Source organism: Onthophagus taurus, chromosome 11 (assembly GCF_036711975.1).
Source record: "Onthophagus taurus isolate NC chromosome 11, IU_Otau_3.0, whole genome shotgun sequence".
Lineage (NCBI taxonomy): Eukaryota > Metazoa > Arthropoda > Insecta > Coleoptera > Scarabaeidae > Onthophagus > Onthophagus taurus.
Genome location: NC_091976.1, coordinates 4,348,771 through 4,364,724, shown reverse-complemented (window position 1 = coordinate 4,364,724; position 15,954 = coordinate 4,348,771). Strand labels below are relative to the sequence as shown.

At 37.3% G+C, this 15,954-nt stretch overlaps 3 protein-coding genes and 1 long non-coding RNA gene across 7 annotated transcripts in view; 2 read left to right on the top strand and 2 right to left on the bottom strand.

Annotated features, from left to right (window-relative positions):
- LOC111416310 (uncharacterized) overlaps positions 1–15,954 on the bottom strand; it is a 71,698-nt gene that overhangs the window by 47,365 nt on the left and 8,379 nt on the right. The window lies entirely within an intron of this gene.
- LOC139431991 (uncharacterized) lies at positions 140–1,573 on the top strand. The gene has a single exon (XM_071200319.1). The coding sequence runs from the start codon at positions 140–142 to the stop codon at positions 1,571–1,573; it is 1,434 nt and encodes a 477-aa protein (XP_071056420.1).
- LOC139431743 (uncharacterized) lies at positions 2,728–5,875 on the top strand. Its single transcript, XR_011641821.1, has 2 exons — positions 2,728–3,139; positions 3,200–5,875. It is a non-coding gene; the product is annotated as an uncharacterized lncRNA (long non-coding RNA).
- LOC139431740 (uncharacterized) lies at positions 8,454–14,819 on the bottom strand. Of its 3 annotated transcripts, none has more exons than XR_011641820.1 (2): positions 9,345–14,819; positions 8,454–9,224 (listed from the first exon to the last, which is right to left on the bottom strand). XR_011641820.1 is itself a non-coding variant. In XM_071199846.1 (2 exons), the coding sequence occupies exon 2, from the start codon at positions 12,433–12,435 to the stop codon at positions 10,342–10,344; it is 2,094 nt and encodes a 697-aa protein (XP_071055947.1). In that variant the 5' UTR covers positions 12,436–13,562; positions 13,622–14,819; the 3' UTR covers positions 8,454–10,341. The 3 variants fall into 3 exon arrangements, 2 of the variants coding, with proteins under 2 accessions (XP_071055947.1, XP_071055948.1); XM_071199846.1 differs by having other exon boundaries at positions 8,454–13,562; positions 13,622–14,819; XM_071199847.1 differs by lacking the exon at positions 8,454–9,224 and having other exon boundaries at positions 12,115–13,562; positions 13,622–14,819.

Sequence of the window (15,954 nt, the reverse complement as noted above, 5' to 3'; positions counted from 1 at the left end):
ACTTACCTGTTACAACGAACGTGATTAGTACCTTAATAGTACGCATACTTGATCAGGACGGTCAGTTGGTGAACTTCAGAGACGAAGAAGTGACCGTGAGAGTGCACTTGAAATCGGTGTGAGTAGGAGGGTATTTAATATGGGTATAGTGTACGACGTTCGAAGAAAAGCACAGGAAAGTCTGGGTGATAGAGTAATGTATAAAACGGTACGAAAGGATGTAAAACCTAACAGTAAGCGAAAATCAACTACCCAGTTAACACGCGTCAATCGTCAGTATTTAAGCAACTTAGGTTTTCAACTACTATATATGGAGTTCTTAAACGTCACGGAGAAAATAAAAGTAGATAACTCGATTGTAAGTTACGAATATCATTCCCATCAACCGTTTGGTTCTACTAGCTTCGGTAACAATGATGAAATTCGTATAGGCATACCCGAAATAGACAATTACACATTGCCTCCTGAAAGTTTTTTGTATGTGGAAGGGAGCGTACGTAAACTGGATGCGAGTGGTAAAGCAACAAAAGATGCTAGTGCAACTGCAAAATTGGTAAATAATCCTGTAGCGTTTATGTTCAGTGATATTCGCTATCTTATAAATGGTGTTCAAATAGATGGAGTGAGAAACGTGGGGTTAACATCATGTATGAAAGGATACTTTTCGTATACCCCTCACGATATAATAAAGTTGGCGAACGCAGGTTGGAACATGGGCGAGGATCTGCTAGGTCAAGTGGTCCCAACATCCCCTGTAACGGGTGCAATAATGGATAAAAATGGAAATTTTGGATTGAGTGTACCGCTAAAGACATTAATAGGGTTTGCTGAAGATTTTAAAACAATTGTGATGAATGTGAGACAAGAGCTAGTGTTAATTCGTAATAATGATGATGATGATGTGCTTGTGAATACGGTACAAGAACCGTTACAGTTAAAAATCGATAAAGTTGTGTGGAGAATGCCCCATCTAGACGTAGGCTTACGAGAACAATTAGCTCTAACAAAAATAGCAGGACGAAATATTGATCTGCAAATACCTTTTCGCAGTTGGGAAGTACATGAATATCCTTCTTTACCTCAAACAACAAAGCAGTCATGGGTTGTGAAAACAGCTCCGCAGTTGGAAACACCTAGATTTATAATAATTGGGTTTCAAACAAAGAAGAAAGGAAAACAGTTGGCGAACATGGCAACCTTTGATAATGTAAAACTCACCAATTTGACGGTATTCCTAAACGGTGAACGCTACCCATACGATAATCTGAACGTAGACTTTGATAGTAATCGTGTCGCAGTGTTATATGACATGTATACACGCTTTCAAAAGTCCTACTATGGGAAGGAAGGAGAACCATTACTCACTCCGAAACAATTTATTGAAAATTATCCACTGATTGGAATTGATTGTACATATCAAGCAGAAGCGCTACACAAAAGTGGGGTAGAAATACGGATAGAATTTACGACAAAAAATCCGATTCCTGATGGTACCACAGCATACTGTTTAGTTTTACATGATAAGGCGTTTCAATATTCTCCACTAACAAAAATCGTCAAACAAATGACATGAGTATGGGGAAAGAAGGGTTGGTAGTGTGTAGTTGGATCGGATCCTGAGCCGCATCGCACCCGTAGCTCATCATCCGAAATGTGAGACTTCTATATCCAGCGTAAACAAAAAAAGTCGTAGAGTATAAGTTGTGCGACAGATTTTTACGGCTGCATAGTATGGATAATCGTGTTGATGTACGGAAGCAAGATGTATTCAAATAAAACTCAATACATAATTCTCGATATACAAGGTTTCATGGTCAACGAAGATCAGTTCGTACCTAAAGAATTAGCATCATGTGATAGTAACAAATGCATTACCCACCACGTTTTTCAACCGAGTAGCAGTATAGCTTCATTACCATCTAAATATAGGAATACTGCAAACTGGTTAATGATACATCATCATTGCATCGACTGGAAAGTTGATTTTATCCATCCAATGGAATTCGACGCCATAGTCAAATATCTGTGTCGGAATGTCAAGAAAGTGTATGTTACAGGACCTGAAAAAATTAAATTTTTAAGACATATTATTTCCGCGCCGATAATTGCGTTGGAAGGTAGTATCTATAAACTTGAGATGGGTATACCGAGCTGTGCTTTTCACTCGCGACGAAGAAGTATGTGCGCTCTTTCCAATGTACGCCACTTACAAGAAGTTGTCGAAGAGGGGGTGCAAAACAAGGATGCAAAAGACAGTCGGTGACTATAAAGCAGAGACAAGTCGTAATGGGGGATAGTTAAGAGCTGGTTGCGATGGAACAAGTGTTCACTGTGTTTGGGTGTTGGCCACTTACATCTGCCAAGAAAGTGTTATGAAAAAACATGAACGAGACGCCTCATTTGCGAACATTCCAGCTCGTGATTTAAAATATTTACCAACACAGTATTATTTCGATAAAGTACCATCTATGGAATTACGAAGAATTTGGATCCAACTACCGTTCGCCTACCAGCAATCGAAAATGTTACAAATGAAGTTACCGTGTCTTGAACATTATAATAATTATTGTGCGGAAACTCATTTCGATGGACCACCACCACCTAAAATGCATTGTATTAAATGTACGTTAGAAAAGAAATAAATGTTATTTTTTTATCCATATTGATGAGTTTTATTTAAAGAAACCTCTTCCCGCCCGCGCGGGGGGTGGGGGAGGGGGGGTGGGGGAATTGTGACCTTGAGTCACGGGCGAAGATAAGGTCCGAACGACCTCGCATTCTTAGACAGTATGACCTCCCCTTGGGCCACAGGCGATAACAAGGAGAAGACCTGGACAACCTCGCATTCCCAGACAGTATGACCTCCCCTTCAGTCACAGGCGATAACAAGGAGAAGACCTGAACGACCTCGCATTCCCAGATAGTTGACCGGACAAATACCTGTTCACTAACCCGCACTTAAAGGTAGTGGAAAGTGGGTTACTCCTCACTCCGTGTACAGCAGTCGCTGAGTGATATAGTAGAGTACAAAAGACGATAATTCCTTAAAAAGTGTATTTACGATAATAACGGATTTTGTTAAAAACTGTGTTTTTCCGACCACGAAGAAATCGCCTTCTGCTAGAAAACCATTTGAAAAGTAAGTTACATCAATACAATTTTTATCGGTTTTCTTCATGTATGTTTGTGATGATTTCAGGTATTAATTGTTACACGCTGAGAAAAGTGGTTCTTCAGGGCATTGCAAACCTGTCAGACGTGATAGAAAACCACTTGAAAAGTAAGTTACATCAATACAATTTTTATCGGTTTTCTTCATGTATGTTTGTGATGATTTCAGACATTAATTGTTATACGCTGAGAAAAGTGGTTCTTCAGCGCATTGCAAACTTGTCAGACGTGAGCGAACGTATAATTTTAATAAAATAATCCAAATTTTTTGTAACCCTTTTGATTCCTTGAAGTCTTTCCCATTATGCTTCACTTAATTGGTAACAGCCACGCTCGTGCAAGCGATAATACTGATGGTATGACCGACCCACTGGTTGCCGTGCTGCCACGCAATAACGACAGTACGAATGTTGTTGAGTCAAGCCTACCGTCGTTACCATTATATTGCAGCGGCAACTTTGACGGTTTGAGTCGTACCATGCAGGATTTCACAACAGACCCACCACTGTACGAGCAAATAATGAATGAGCTCCGGTAACAGCCAGGGAACGACAATGGTGCGATTGTTACCACCAGTCCAACCTTGTCCTACGGCTTAACTCGCATCAGTATGGAGATAGGAGAAGAAGGAACATATCAGGAAGTTGTTGTGCCACCTGAACCTGCTACCAATCAGGCCGACGTGGTACAACCACTTCCAGATATTGTACATACGGATGTCACAAGTCAAGCACCTGCTGAAAACCAGGTGCTTGCGGCACCGTCTGTACCAGCGACGGAAGACGTATCCCAACCCTCCGATAGGATATGTGTTTCGCCTGTCTTCTCGAGTGGACCCATACGGTACACATCCCGCCGTATAAAGAAACGCGTCAACTTGTTGTCAAGGGGTTGCGTGAAACAAACTACCCGCCCAAACCCTTCTCCTGCTTCACAAGACTCCTGTAGATTGCTGCGCAACGCATTAGCCAAACCTCCCCGTAACACACGAAGAGTACCTACACTCGCTACAGTAACCAGACCTGCAACGGTGGTTACATCTCCGCCAGAGGTGACCATCGACATCCGTGACAGCCCGCCACCTATCACAACTATCCCACCACAAAATGTGGTGTTCCCACCACCTTTACCTATCCCTACTATCCCGCAGAGGCAAAATCTTCCAGCTGTAAATACCGCACATCCCGACCCATGGGTTGATGCGTTTCTGCATTCAACAACCAACTTGGCAAGCAGTCTTTTGTCCCAAGAGGATTTTTTCATCTTGGGCTTGAAACCTCAATTGCAAACCAAAGTGACGACTTTGGAACATCATAAGCGCCACTTCGTGAACGCGTTGGATGCAGTAAACCAGAATCCCACCGTCTGCTTTGCTGCTTCTTCAAACATCCTTAACATGTACAACACCAAAATTAACCTGTATAAGCCCCTTCTCAGGCTGCTGCCTGACAACGGTTAATAGCGTTTTTTTTTTGAAGCTCGTTCAGTTTTTTTGTCTCTTGCAGTGTTAACGTTGCAGGAGTTGGCTATGGAGAGCGTTAATTCGACGATTTCCCGTAACTCTAACCGCAACGTACGGTCTACGTTGCGGTTAGTAGATGTTTTACCAAAGATTCTACTACTAAACGTAATGTACAGCTGGGACATATGCTTCTGGCGTCGAATATCCCGAAAGGGCGATCGAATCAATCTTGGGGAGGTTTGCTTCCCCCCGTGGAACGCTTTGGAAAGAAAATGTCGCAAGGCACCGTACATAAGTTGTTCCACGGTTCTCCGGTTGATTGGAGTTCAACTTTCGGAGTGGGTCTTCAGTATCAAGCAAGGTATGTTTTTTATGAATCACATTTGGGCAACCTTTGCTATCGTTGTCGACGCCGCCTACACCATATTAGTATAACGAACGTTTTACAACTGGATTGTCGTGTGAAATTGCGCTCGAAAATAAAGTATGCATCTTCTGAACGATTGCAGACTATTATTTTAAATAAAAAATATTGGTGTGGGATGTGTTGTCGTGTGTCTTTGTTTCGAGTCTGTTTTAAACCACAACTTGAGGAGGATCAAAGTACTGAGGAATTGTCGGAGGGATGTCTCAGCAACTAATATGTTGTAGGTGGTTTTTCAAATTTGTACACCTTCCTTGTATGATACTGAAAATCGTTCGAATTGATGATATGACAACAAGTTCGCTTCCTTTTCACCTTTTCCGCTCCCATGCTTTTGTTTATATGTATTATTAATTATTTATTTGAATATTTACCGTATCTACTTATTGTTACCGCTCCCATGCTTTTGTTAATATGTATTATTAATTACTTATTTGAATATTTACCGTATCTACTTATTGTTAATTTAATACTAAGTAGTGTAAATTGTACTATGACTTACACTGCTTTATTTTGTTTAATCACATAACATCTGTATGTGAATAACCCACTGGTGGTTCTACTACATCAACCATACAGATACTTTTGAAATCATGATAATAAATAATTTTGTAAATTTATATGTATACCACGTCTTATTGTAAAATAAATATTGTGTAATATTACGCACGCTTTAAATAACTTTCAAACTCAATGTTAACAGTTTATATAGTTAAAGTGTTGTAAACCATTATTTTGAAACAATGATGATAAATAATCTGCTGAAATTTTTTGTATGCTACATTTTATGATAAAATAAACATTGTTTTCTACTACGACTTCATTTCTTGTTAATCTCCCGTTCAAGTATCACCCGTCAGCATGGTTGAAGACGTTAAGTTTGTTAGCCAACCTTTAACACTACCAATCTGTAATCTTCATAACGACTTCGCTGCAAATAAATTTAAACGACATAGCGAATTATTTGGTGGGGAATGTAAACGTGGTTTGATAATTGGTTCTTCAGGTGCCGGAAAAACAAACGTAATGTTAACTTTATTGACAGCTCTCAACGGGTTGCGCTTTTTGAATATATATTTGTGCTCTAATTCACTCTACCAAATCAAATACGAATTTCTACGACAATTACTTAAACCTATCCGCTCTTGCGGCTATTATGAATACTCAGATGTCGGACGATTTCTACCACCGTCAAAGGTGAAAGAATATTCAATTATTATTTTTGATGATATTGCTCCTACAGAGCAACAGATTATCAAGGAATATTTTTCATACGGTCGTCATAGAAACGTTGATACTTTTTTACTCGCTCAAAGTTATAGCGCCATTTCCAAGCAGCTTTTACGTGACAATTGCAACCTTTTAGTTTTATTTAAACAAGATCTCACTAACTTGAAACATATTTACAACGATCATTTGCTAGGGGACATTACGTGGGATGATTTTGTCAGAATTTGTCGAACTTGTTGGGATACACCGCACGGTATATTAGTTATTGATTTAGATTGCGATAAAAATAACGGACGCTATCGGAAAGGTTTCGATGAGTACATTATACTGTAAAACCATTGACTTTACGACTGCATGCTCAGTCTCTGTGCGATCATTACACTATCACGTTGAACTATGAATCGTAATGTTGCACAACAGTTAATAGCTGCGCGAGAAGATGTTAAACATAAAATACGCACTTTGAAAGGAGATATAAAACAGAAGCAGTCCATTGCCGAAGCTCAACTCGCTCCACTGAAAGAACCTCTGAGAGATATTTCCAAAAAATTACAAACTGTCAATTTATTAGCGCTCGACAATAAATTCGGGATAAAACGTGATTTATTTACCCCGAAAAAGGAGCAGTCACCAGATATCTCAGCCTTACTGGCTGACTTGCAGAAACCTTCTAAAGGACTTAAACTGGAAACTCCTAGAGTGAAACCTAAACGTAGAGTTACGTCAACACTCATTAAACCGGGAGCTAGCATGGATGTTTCACCGGAACTCGCACGGAGGCCGCAATTTCTCAGCGACGAAGAGGTGTTCGAGGGTCGAGATACTACACCTGAGTTTTCTGTTCGTGAGTCAGACACATCTTTAGATGTCTACGAGCGGGACGCTAGGGAGCAGTTGGCGCGCATGAAAGAGAATATGGAGGGAATGATGGAACAGACAGTTATTCGAGAAGCTTTAGGACAGCTGGACCCCTTACCACGTACCTATGTTACGGGTTTAACAGTAGATGTAAATAACGAGTTCGATCAAACTTACGGTGTTCGTGCACTTACCGATGGATTGTATATCGCAAATCAACCAATAACGTTTGACGGGAAAAACATTTTGGTGGGTGAATTTACGTATACAGGAACACCGGGGTTATACGAGTTGTTATTCAAAAATAAACCGGGTAAATTTACTTTACCAGATGCGAGAAATTACAAAGATATCTTACAACGTTCGAATGTACATAAAAGAGATTATGACGCTTCAAAAAGTATCATAACTGATGATGAAAATGAAAAGTTTGTGAACATAATCAAACCAATTTCCTTGGGTCAAAGACCAAATGTCTACTGGGCTCGATATTGGCCAAAACCTAAAACTGGATCAGGTCACTTAAATAAGTTGTTAGTACCTGCTGCAATTAAAGAGTACGAATACTGGGACGACGTGAACGAATTAGTTGATCGGTTGCGTTTACTACTTGCTTCCGAAGCAGCAGGTCATACTGCTCATCATAACGAAATTATATCCCTCATAGAGGAATTACGGGAAGCGCAAGTCATTCGTTAAGGGTATATAAACTTTTTTCTGTTTCTGTGACGCTTCAGAAGCCAATATGCCTTTAAACCGTTTTGGTGAACATGGTTCTACATCTATCGATAAATTTGGTAAGCATGTTCACCACCATGTTATACAGAACCACATAGCAAGATCCGAAGTTCTACAACCTTCATCAACATTTATTTTAACTTTACGTGGTGATGGAGATGTTGATCCAAAAACAAAACTTTATAAAATCATAAACAAAAGTGGAATTACGGATTACATCAATTCCTTCTACGAAGGTATGATAAAAGATGTTGTAAAGTCCGCTCATGTTCAGTTACTTGTTAACGATATCGTTATTAAGTCGCTCCAGGGAGTCCAATTCAAACGCGGAGATACCATTAAGTGTAAAAATAATGCACCGATAGGAGGACTACCTTTTCTTGTAGAGTTGTTGATTGAAGGGGTTGTAGAGTAATGGTTAGTGTTAAGCGAGATCTCGTTAACGAACTACATGCACCTGCGAGACGACATTATCGGCGACGCCGCGTTCTGCTTCACGGACTATTGGATCTTTATCAAGCTGATTTGGTTGAAATGATCCCATATGCGTCGGTCAATAAAGGTTACAAGTATACCGGGTGTCCCTCAAAAGTGGCTCACCCCCATATTTTTCTTTATTATTGGTGATATAAGAAAACCATTTGGAATGCATAGTTAGGTCGCTAAAACGGATTATTACGACATGAAATCATTTTTTTTGTACTTCCGGTTATACCGGATGTGAGTACTAATTTCGCTATTTTTTTAAATCTATAATTTTTTTTTCTTCAGTTGGGTTGGTAGTATAATTTCACATAACTTTTACTTGAAAAAATTTTCACGATCGCTTATAATTTTTGAAAAAAAAATTATTTTCGTTATTTTATAACGTTTTAGTACCTTCGGAAAATGTATTACAACTTTTGACGCATAGTAGCTAGGTTAATAGTATAAACTACGTTATGTCCCTCTTGATTTGCTATTTCTCGAACAGTGATCACAGCTATGCTGTAGTCAGTGGTTCTTTTTTAATAATGGTGTAAATTAACAGTTGTATTAAATTAGTTTTAAAAGAAAAACGCGATCAAACAATTAAGTTTAATTCAATTATTTTTGATTTTTTATTTTTTTCTTTAGTTTTTGTTCTTTTACACTAAATGTTCTGTAGCTGATAGTTACTTACAATGTCCATTGTACATTATAATTTGGATTGTTTACTTTATTTTGGTTAAAACCTTTCAGATCACCTGACCTCACACCTTTAGATTCTTTTTATGGGGCAACATCAAAAATGAGCTGTATAATACACCAGTAAGGTCTCGTGAGGTATTAGAAAATAAATCGAGTTAGAAATTGTATTACCTAAATATCTCCTCAGGAACAACGTCGAGTCGTTAGATCGACAATACGTAAGATACAATTATGTCAAAATCAAGGCGGGAGCATTTTGAAAATTTAGAAAATTAGTTTTTTTGAACTTACAATTGAATTAAATTTAATTGTTGGATAGCGTTTCTCTTTTAAAACTAATTTAATACAACTGTTAATTTACACCATTATTAAAAAAGAACCACTAACTAAAGCATAGCAGTGATCACTGCTCGAGGAATAGCAAATCAAGAGGGACATAACGAAATTTGTACTATTAACCTAGCTACTATGTGTCAAAAGTTGTAATACATTTTCCGAAGGTACTAAAACGTTAAAAAATAACGAAAACAACTTTTTTTTTCAAAAATTATAAGCGATCGTGAAAATTTTTTCAAGTAAAAGTTATGTGAAATTATACTGTCTACCCAACTGAAGAAAAAAAAATTATAGATTTAAAAAAATAGCGAAATTAGTACTCACATCCGGTATAACCGGAAGTACAAAAAGAATGATTTCATGTCGTAATAATCCGTTTTAGCGACCTAACTATGCATTCCAAATGGTTTTCTGATATCACTAATAATAAAAAAAAATATGGGGGTGAGCCACTTTTGAGGGACACCCGGTATACTGACTGTTATCACCGCTTTTTCCAAATACGCATGGGCCTTACCACTCAAAACCAAAACTGGGAAAGAGGTTACTCAAGCTATGAAGGACATTTTGCATAGTAAAAAGAATATTACCCCGAGCAACTTACAAACCGATAATGGGAAAGAGTTTTACAATAGCGATTTTCAAAAATTAATGGAACAACTTAACATTAATCATTACAGCACCTATTCCACTTTAAAAAGCTCGATTATCGAACGGTTTAATAGAACCCTAAAAAATAAAATGTGGAAAGAATTTAGTATGCAAGGAAATTATCGCTGGTTAGACTTACTACCCAAATTACTAAAATCTTTTTAGAAATAAAAAACTTTTTTTTAATTTCGTTGATTTTATTTCAAGTAACCTTTTTAACAACCTACTTTCTACTTTATATACAAGTTTTGTGATACAAGCATTTTTTTTTTTTTTTACAAATTAACTGATCGCAATTTAACTAGCCATACATGTTTACGTTTAACAACTCCAATAAGTTGTCCAAAAGATCTTCCCTGCGTAGATCTTCAATAAGATTGTTTCCCCAAGCTAACGTATGACATCCATCCTCCATCACGTAACGTTTATCGTCATGTGCAGAGAGCGCCACTTTATTCTTTAGTTCTGTATACATCGTGTGATAGGAGGAGCGAAAGACATACATCTTTTTTCGCACAGAACCTCCATCTTCGATAATCCGTTTATATTCTGAAACACTTAAGTTTTTATCGATAACATACTTTTTCACACCCTTGGCACGCTTGACAACTCCTTCCAAAGTGTTAATACAATAAGCTTTAGCTCCTGTACCATAAAACGATGTTAATATCGTATTTGGGTACTCATCTTTCATTTTTCCAACTATCGGCGGCCCTGGAGGAATATTATGTCTGTTGTTTAACTTGTAATTAGAGGTATCGAACATCTCTATATTTTCTTTGATATCCTGGTATACATTCTCAGTAAATATTTCGAGAATTAACGAATCCGTATCTGTATATAACAATAATACGTTTTCACCATATTTCTCTTTTAAAAAATTATAAAAAAAGTTATAAATGACCGCTTTCGACAATTCCAGTACGTTAAACCCTACATACAGAGGTTTGTTATATTTGACCTCCACCTTCTGCATTTCAATGGCTGCCAAATTATGGCAGAAAATTTTCGATGACTTGAAAGTCGGCTTTGCGATAAGAGCTTCTGCACCGGGTCTCCTGTAACGATTCTCCCAATGTGACACTAATCGTATATCGACTCTATTTTCAACATTTTCCATCGTTTTCCCATACACGATATTATTCATTTGTTTATAATGATTTTTCCCAAATTCATTCGTAGCATTCATTCGTTTCTCAGAGTTAAAATCGATATATGGTTTCATCCACGGCGATTGTTGAAATTGCAATGCACGGTGTATTTTGGTTAGCTTAAGACCTTTTTTCACACATTCACGTAGGTTTACATAGTGAATTATGTATTTCGATTTATTTTGTAAGTTCGCAATCAACTTAGGATGCTTCGATCCGGGAGCGATTATGTTTTCGGGACAAAACGGTAGATCATCATGCTGGTTGTGTAACCTTTCGGGATACTCCAAATCCACTTCAAACACATAACCAAGGTGTTCATCATCTAAACACTCCACATCTATATCTGCTATTTCTTGATTCGACAACCATCGAAAACCGCCTGTTGGTAATTTACAACTCATTGCATACCCATACAAATTGGTAGCGTCCAAGTATAGAATATATGATGATGGTTTTTCCGGGTTAAAATCGTCAAGGAACTTGTTGTTTGCTATTGCAGATCGTTTTACACACATACAGAGACCGCCTCTAATTCCTTTCTTAAAAAAGTGTAACATGTCAATGTCTGATAACAATTCTAATTTTACACCTGTCATTTTTAACAGAGCATCCCACCCAAACCCGGGCGCAGTATAATAATGGCAAGGATCCAGATTGTAATTCTCCAAAGATATTGTCCTGAAATTTTCAAAGACATCAGTCAACATTAACACATCTGACGTCAAATACACTGTATGGTCACTGTATTCTCCCAACGTTGTACACTTAAATTTATTCCATACAGTCTGTGCTCTAGAGTATTGTTCCTTTGAAATATTACTTGAACTCAATATGTCGTAAAACTGTGTATGATCAGGCAATTTACTATACTCCAACTTTTCAAACGAATCTACGAACGAATATGGAAATACACCTTTCTGGCGCATCAATCTAAATTCTTCAGAGTCTTTGAATTTTTTTTTCACTTCCACACAATCCTTATCATCCAAATATGAAACCAACTTTTCCAAAGAACTCGCCATGAATCTAAACGAGTCGACGAATCTTATTTTCATAAACACTTTGCGTTTCTTTCCCTTGTTATCGGTTGTTTCTCCGACAACTATTTTTTTGGAAAAAGAAATATATTTTTCTTTGTTTTGTGCTATCACCTCTACTTCCTTCTTGTTTAGGGCAATACTTTTCACAAACATGTGGGCATCGTAATTCGAAAGGTTGTGGAAAAACACAGGGATAAACATCGGTAATTTATAATTTATATTGCAGACGGAATGCGCAGGACCCCTATACAATCCTGTCTAGTGATCGTGATCACACACTTTCTCTTCTTTGTTTATTGGTTTATCACAAATGTGACATACGGAACTCAGTTCATGTACAAATTGGTCCAGACAGCTTAGCGGTATCATATCCTTTGTTTGCCTCAAATGTTGTTTATAGATCTCTATTACATCCTTCTCCAATCTTATAATAAATTCCAGAGCAGCGTTTCGCCGTCGATATATTTGGAATTTCGATAAGTTATCATCGTAAGCACACTTAACGTAGTACGCAAACGCGTATGGTTCGTGTTCAAAACATCGGGCCGTATATGGTTTATTATCATCGTAAACTTTTCCTTCTTCGGGCGTTAAGGGTTTCAGAATCGCCTCGAAATCGGCGTACACCACAAACGGAACTTTCATTTTTTTTTCAAATCCTTCAAATTGTAAAACATTTTCCTTTTCTAGATGTCCGAACTTATTCACTTTTATTTGTTCGCTTGGTACTGTTGCTTTCACTTTTTTACAGTCATCCATCTGATGTCGTACCAACTTGTCTTCAGTTGAAAAGTATTGCAAACAACCCTCACAAATATATCTTTGATGTTCATGAGTCGATGATTGTGCATTTATCAGTCGAGATAAGTTTTTTATCCAACAATAGTGGTTATTCCCGAAATTGTCGCTGACTACTAATAAGTTTACATGACGCTCCCGTTTCTGTTTACATATACATACAGTTACAATATCATCTACCATTTTCTCTCCATTATACCAAGAATTTATACCATAGACGTTAATTGAAATGTTATTTTCTTCCTCAAATTTTGGTATGTCTCTGATGGGTACTGGGAATGTTACGCAGTCAAACTTTAATTCTGTTTCCCTATAATCTGGGTATGATGATATTCTTTGCGGTAAACCTGTGGGTTGGTACAGCGCGGACATCAGTGCCCAAGCAAAGCACTTATTATCGTTATTTTGCACGTTTATTACCGCTCTCTTCCCTTTTATGGATGTCGGTAAGTCGATGTAGCTCGATGCTCTTGTAGGATTAAACTTGTTACAGTTCACTTCAAGATATAATATTTCCAACAAGGTCCAACCTGCAGTATTAACACCTTTAGTTTCGCATTTTACTACTTTTCTATTCTTATACTCTTACCTGAGTCCCGTTCTTGGAATTCCGACATTTTCACCATAATCTCGTCCATAAAGTCCTCGTATGTTTGGTACAAGTCTACGGCTACTGTTATAATTTTATTTTTTGTGTTGAATGATTTGATTTCCACTTCTTCCTTCGTATTTATGAAATACAATCCCAAAATTTCCGTATTCACTTTTAAGCTACCATTTACATTCCTCACGGACTGTATCAAACTGATAACTTTTTCTCTAATTCGGTTACTGAATTCCTTCATGTCTACGTACTTCCGTTCATGATCGCTCACTCTAAAACTACATATTTTATCTCCAAATATCGAATCTATTTTATCTACACCATCATCTATTATTACGAAGGCTTTCTGTTTATGTTTGTTGCTGCGCAGATGTGAGGAGTAACATTGTCTGGTTACGTGTTCATCACATATTTCACACACTATAACATCTCCTTGTTGATCCTCTTCCACCTTTCGACGTTTCCCAATACATGCTGTGCGTTGATGTCTCACAAGATTATCTGGTCTAGTAAACTCTTTGTAACACACGTCGCAGGTCAACATGTTCACAACACTCTTACTTCAATACTGTTGAACACGATTTTCTATCTGCTATTTAAAGCATACCTCCTCCGAAGTGGGGTTTTCAATGAACTCACGTCGTGTAACCTTCATTTCAGGTCACGTACAAGGTCAATGTCATGGTTACAATTAAGGTTGACTTCAAGGTCTCAGTTGAGGTCAAAGTAAAAGTCATTGTTCAGGTCAAGGTTACTGATCAAGGTGATGGTCACTCAACGTGATCTTGACCTGAGGTGAGCTCAAAGTAAAGGTCATTGTTTAGGTCAAGGTTACTGGTCAACGACTCCCTTTGCAATAGCCGATTCTGGAACCTCCTCCCAGAACCTCAAGACAAGGTCAAGGTCATGGTCACTCAGGTCAAGGTTACTGGTCAACGACCCCCTTTGCAATAGCCGATTCTGGAACCTCCTCCCAGAACCTCAGGACAAGGTCAAGGTCATGGTCACTCAACGTATTACAATGGTTCTTAAGGTTAAGCGTAATATAAATGCTACAACTACATCTAATATTTTTAATCATCTTCAAACTGTGAAACATTTAACACCTCAAAACAAACAATTTCTTCTGTCATTAGGATTAAAATTAATAAAATAATAATAATAATAATAATATGAGCATCTTAAGCGTTTCGGACAAGCTTGAATTTGATAATTCACTTGTGAGGCTTCAGTATCATAATCATTTACCTTACTCATCAAATTCGTTTAACAATAGTGATGAAATACGTATTGCAATCCAACAACAGGACATGTACACATTACCAAGCCAATCGTTTATTGACGTACAAGGGAAACTATTGAAAGGTGATGGAACCGTTGATAAAGATGCAAAATTAACAGTAAATCCAGTCGCTCATATGTTTAGTAAAATACGATTTGAATGTGGAGGTAATGTAATTGATAGAGTTAGAAATCCACTAATAGCTAGCACATTAAAAAATCTTTGTTTGTTAACAAGGTCTGAATACTATCATTCTTCTAACGCTGGTTTTGAATATTTAAACGTTAAGATAAATGAAACTACAGGTGATTTTGATTTTTATGTTCCCTTGAAATACTTTCTTGATTTTGCTGAAGACTATAATAAAATCCTGATAAATCTACGTCAAGAATTGGTGTTAGTACGCAGTAATTCAGATAATAATGTCATTGAATGTCCTACACCTAATATGAAGATTATTATTAATAAAATTGTGTGGAAGGTACCACACGTGTCGGTGGCTGATGTAGAACGATTGAAACTTTTAGAGCATATAGAACAAGGAATTGAATTATATATGGGATTTCGTTCATTTGATTTACATGAGTATCCATCATTACCAAAAAGTAAACAGCACTCATGGACAATTAAAACATCTACACAATTGGAAAAACCTCGTTACTTAATATTAGGATTTCAAACCAATAGAAAAGATGATGCAAAAGTTTCAGCATCTCTATTTGATCATTGTAATTTAACAGATATGAAAGTGTTCTTAAATAGTGAAAAATATCCCTATGAACCATTACATTTAAATTTTAAAACTGGTCAAATTGCAGTTTTATATGAAATGTATTGTAACTTTGCAAAGTCCTATTACGATCGAGAGCTTGCAGAACCAATGTTTAACAGAGATACATTTTTAGCAAATACACCGATTATTGTTATTGATTGCTCACGACAAAATGATATTTTAAATGTTGGAACCGTTGATATTCGCATTGAATTTGAAACGAGCGAAGATATACCTAATAATACTACCCTTTACTGTTTTAAT

Coding starts and splice junctions, on each gene's coding strand:
- LOC139431991 (XM_071200319.1), top strand. CDS start 140: ATGGGTATAGTGTACGACGTTCGAAGAAAAGCACAGGAAAGTCTGGGT.
- LOC139431740 (XM_071199846.1), bottom strand. CDS start 12,435: ATGTTTATCCCTGTGTTTTTCCACAACCTTTCGAATTACGATGCCCAC.